The 5,031-nt window shown below is 28.5% G+C and overlaps 1 protein-coding gene across 1 annotated transcript; it reads left to right on the top strand.

Annotated features, from left to right (window-relative positions):
* The first annotated feature begins 1,409 nt into the window (after window positions 1-1,409).
* On the top strand, window positions 1,410-2,133 carry LOC100571731. Its single transcript, XM_003242854.3, has 2 exons — window positions 1,410-1,668; window positions 1,781-2,133. The coding sequence occupies exons 1-2, from the start codon at window positions 1,492-1,494 to the stop codon at window positions 2,057-2,059; spliced, it is 456 nt and encodes a 151-aa protein (XP_003242902.1). The 5' UTR covers window positions 1,410-1,491; the 3' UTR covers window positions 2,060-2,133.
* The last annotated feature ends 2,898 nt before the right edge of the window (window positions 2,134-5,031 follow it).

The raw sequence follows: 5,031 nt of genomic DNA, 5'->3' as shown, positions 1-5,031 counted from the left end.
AAACATTGCACTATATTGTGATATTATATATCTGGATGATTATTGATATCTGGTGACGTCAATTTTGTGAAGAATAAAATATATAGACCCACATTTTTTCATTCAAATTCAATACAACTGTTGTCTAGTCAATGTTTGCAAACAACTGGACAGTGAAAGACCTATTAACCTAGTTATTATACACTTGAGAATGATTTTTTTTATAACTATTTATAAATCTATTCTTTATGTAATTCACATTAATAATTTAACACTTAAATATGAAAAATGAAAAATGTAGGTTTTAAAACTTAAAAAACCCATGTCAATATTTTTCAACTAATTTGCAACAAGTATTTTGAAATTTGCAACTTCATTTTGTCGCAATCAAGGGTATATTTTACGGAGTTTGGTGCGGATCATACAAATTCGGGGGAGGGTACCTATGTGTAGTTGGCCTCCCTAAAAATAAATCCTCGATTGAGGCGAAAGTATTGTAGCGACGTACCGGCGGTTGTACGGCCGCTAGACAATGTTGTCAGGAAAACAATATTATTACAAACACAATTTGTTATTTTATTTCATTAACAGTTCACAAAATACAATATTACAATTTACAATTTAAAATAAAATGTGGAACTGTAAAACAATTTGCAACGACGCCGATCACCTTCATCGGTCGCGCGCACTACTGTAGTTAACTGACATAATAATAATAATAATAATAATAATAGGGATGCAGGCTGGCTCTTGCTGGAATATTATTACTACAGTATATATAGTTGAAAATTTGAAAATGTATTTTGAAAATAGTTGGAAATTAGTTGAAAAATATAGACATGGGTTTAGAGACTAGAGTCAATCGGTTGAAGTCAAGGACTTAAAGTCAAACTTCATGGACGTTCATTTTTTTTTATCAGTTATTATTTAACATTGATAGACATAGATAATTGATCAGATGTATTGCTTAAATTAATATGATCGAAAAAGTTTCCCGTTCCAAGTTCCTTTGATAATTGTAGTTATTTGACGATTTGATCAATTGTTAGAATGATATGAAACTGGTCAACGAGGACCAACGATTTCGTAGTTTTTCTGTAAATAATACGCGTTTATATCCTTTTCATAAAATATGTTAAATATATGGTATTAAATATTAATGTCGGTATTCGAACTATACATATAATATTGTAATCGGCTAATCGCGTTCAAAAATAAAATTTTTACTTGCCAATATTTTTAATATGCACTTATAATATTTTACTTATTGTTATTTTACAAAATGAATTATTATACCTAGTTTAATTTCGAAACAACATTAAAATATAAAAATATTATATTAATCAATAGAATATTGGCTATTACAAAATACTATAAATATTTCTAAGAATGTTATTTTTTCAATAGTACTATAAATAGTAGTGTAAAAAAATAACATATTATCAAACATTTAAATTTGTTTTTGAGAACAAGAATTTTATTTGCAATATCTTTAAAAAAATTATCTGGAAAATGAATGTATATGCCAACAAAAGCGTACTTATTGATAACTGGTACGAAGATAAATATGGCACATTCCCGTCAAAAAATGAAGGTAATTGGAATTCAACTTATCAAAGAGATTACAGCGAACGTGTTTTGCCTATCCGAGATAACAGGGTTATGCGGAATATAAGGGAAAGATCATTGGTAATTTTTGCAAATTATTTAACTCGTAAATCAAGAATAAAAATATTAAAAATATTAATTTACTGAATGTTAATTAAGAATACATAATAATATGTATATAATATACATTTAGGGAATGCCAATTAATTTATTCCGTGAACATGGTGTCCCCAATGCCTACAATAAAAACATGAGTTCCTTGTACGATTTAAATTGCATGGCTGCTTACAATCCACCATTGTACAGACGTTACAATTCAAGATCTGGACTCTGGAAACCTGAACGAAATTTCACAGCCAATTATGGACCAGGACGAAGTGAATTGTTGAAAAAAAAGCAAGCAACTTGGAACATTATTATGAAGGAATTCCTACCTAGTACAGAGTATCAGTGTAGTTATACAACAAGATAGATAAAAATAATAATTTGCACCAAATCGTATTTAAAAATAAAAATAATGATTCTTATATAAATGTCAAATTAGAATATGATACACTTAGATTATTTACTGTATAATATGTTTATACAAATGGTCATAAAAAAGGTGGGGTTAAGATTACCTAGCTATATGGTGATATTTCAGGTAGAATCAGAACATGGAAATAATATATAGGTACCTATATAGTAATAATCCATTAACAAAACTTTAAAATTCAATTGTATTAATAATATATCATCACACATTTCAAAATCAATATCATATTTGGTCATTATTTAACTTATGACGAGTGTCAAAAAAAGAGGGCTAGTATAGGTAACTTCTCTACTGTCGTAGATAATGTATGTAATACTAGGAATATGTGTCTGCTGATGGTTAATGGCAAGATATTGCATAGGTCAACGTAATAATGGATATATTAAATTTAAATTTAATAAGAAATCACAGCGATACCATACGATACCATACGATAGACGATTCTGAGAGAAGACGGCAAGTCAGCCTGTAATTGTTACAGTACTAAGTATATTTTGTGATATTTTGTAACTACAACTTATGAGGAATCATGTATTAAATGCTCTATCCTTAGCTTTAAAAATGTAAAGTTGAAAATTGTATTAATTTTTAATTAGGTATAGAATAATATGAAAATTTAAGAGATTTTAAGAATTTCATTAACATTTCAACTTTAAATGCGTATAAAAATACCACATTAAATAATAAATGTCAATAAATAATTTAAAATAAATCTAAATAGTTGAAAATTTCATTGAGTAGGTATATAAAATTATAAATTAAGCAATAGTGGAACCTTTCAAGATCGTACAATTAATATTTTTCGAATAACAACAAAAAAGCTAAAAAGCATTATTTTATTCATAGATATACAATTTTGTCAACATTTAAACTACAGACCCCAACCAAAACATATTTGTTGAATTACGATCAACTTTTGTTTTTATAATTTTGTAATTTGTAATCAATATTTCTTGGATGCAACCCTGTATTAAAATTTTTAACCTTATGTATGAATATTCAACAACAAAATAATTTGCACATTTTCGGGATTTCGACGAAATTTTACGGCATACATTTAAGATAACAATGCTCATAAAAAATATTGTAGATTTAAGATCAATTTTTTTTTCAGTATCAGAAACTTATTATGAACATTGCAAAACATTTTCAAGCTTTTGACTGAATATTAATTGTTTTTGTCATTTATAAATTATTAGCCAATTGGCATCACAAAAATACTTTATTCAATGCACTATATAACTTGGTCAGCGTGTAACGATTTCGTGTTTTGTCAGCGCCTCTAACCTATGTTCTAACTTACATTCTAACTTATGAACATAATTTCATACGTACAAACAAGTCGTATATTGATATTTTAATTTTACAAATTACAATATTATTTAGAACTTTTTCAATAAACCACATTTTTTCAGTACAATGATAAATATAAGTTTACTAAAAAATAAAAATACAACACGTAGTAAACGCTAGTAGATTTGGAATAATGGCATTTTTTCAATAATTTTATTTTGCCAGCTAAAAACGTAGTTATCAGGTTGTTGACATATATTACGAAGTATGCGTAGGTACTCCCAGACACCCTTAGCGTTTTTTGAGAGTTTCTTGCGCCTCTTATATTTTCCGTTATGCCACGGAACAACTCGTCTTTAAAATAACTAGTTTAGCTTACTACTGAATATACCTACCAGTAAGTTTGAAAAGAGCATGTGCTAGTATCCTCACTTGCACTTGATTCACATAAGATATTATGCGCTACACAGTCTTAAGGGGATCACATCACACGTATTTTTTGTACGTTTTAGACCAATAAGCGGTGGAAAATTACACATATTTCCGAATGTCCTTTTTTAATTTTTAATATATGTATGAATTCTTTGCGAAAATAACTAGGCTTTCTAGGAAGTCGATTTTCAATTTAGGACCATAAGATTTGGATACATTTTAAAAAATCTAATGAATGATATTATATTTGGGCTTTTTGGGTTTTACATCAAAAAAGTGGTTCCTTCAAAGCATAGTCTAAGAACTTACGAATTCAACCCTTTTTTCGGAATTACAATCAAACTTCAGGAAGTATTTTAAATTTACTACCGCTTTTGGTAGTTTTTATTGGTGATGCACAGAAGAATATATTTTTACAATTTTCTCGATTTATTGACATGTGCGTGTGCGTGCGAGAGTGGCACCCGATGGATTCCGAACGTATCACGTAACACTAATGATCATTTACTTCGCAGTTCGCACACAACCACACTGCGTAACGAGTATAATACATGGAATTGCCTATACGAGACTCCTTATTAAATCACCGCCACCAATCCCTTAAATAAAAGAAATGCATGACTTATTACTATAGAAAATTCAGCACACACATTTTTTGATAACCATTCGGCTGTACTAATCAATTATAAAAGGGACATTACCTACAGTTAGGTATTACTCGCATTAGCTGAGAATATAAATGGTCATACATTTATGGCATAAAAATGTTGGTATGCTTGTATTATTAGGTATAGTAATATTTTCTATAATATCGCTAAATATCGTCCCCGTTCATGCAAAGTACACTAAGTCCAAAAATCGACTTAGAAATTTGTATTTTAACAATAATAAGAAAAACTATTCAAGTCATCCGATAAATTACAAGACTACATTATTCATTTGTTACTCGACAAAAAACATTCAATTTCTGAAAATAAATATTAAAAAACCAAAGTATTTGTGCTAACAACAAGTGTTTGAAATCTATTCACGCATAGTATGTAATATTTCAGGAAGAGTTTGAGAAATTTCGATTGGTACCTATAGTTAAATGAACCTACATTTGTGTATTACACAAACTATAAGTATATGAATGGAATGAAGATATATTGTAATTTTTTTTTTTTCATTGCTCATTAAGCCCG

This window comes from Acyrthosiphon pisum, chromosome A1 (genome assembly GCF_005508785.2).
Source record: "Acyrthosiphon pisum isolate AL4f chromosome A1, pea_aphid_22Mar2018_4r6ur, whole genome shotgun sequence".
Classification (NCBI taxonomy): Eukaryota; Metazoa; Arthropoda; class Insecta; order Hemiptera; family Aphididae; genus Acyrthosiphon; species Acyrthosiphon pisum.
The sequence above is the reverse complement of the archived record's forward strand: the minus strand, read 5'-3'. Positions and strand labels throughout refer to the sequence as shown.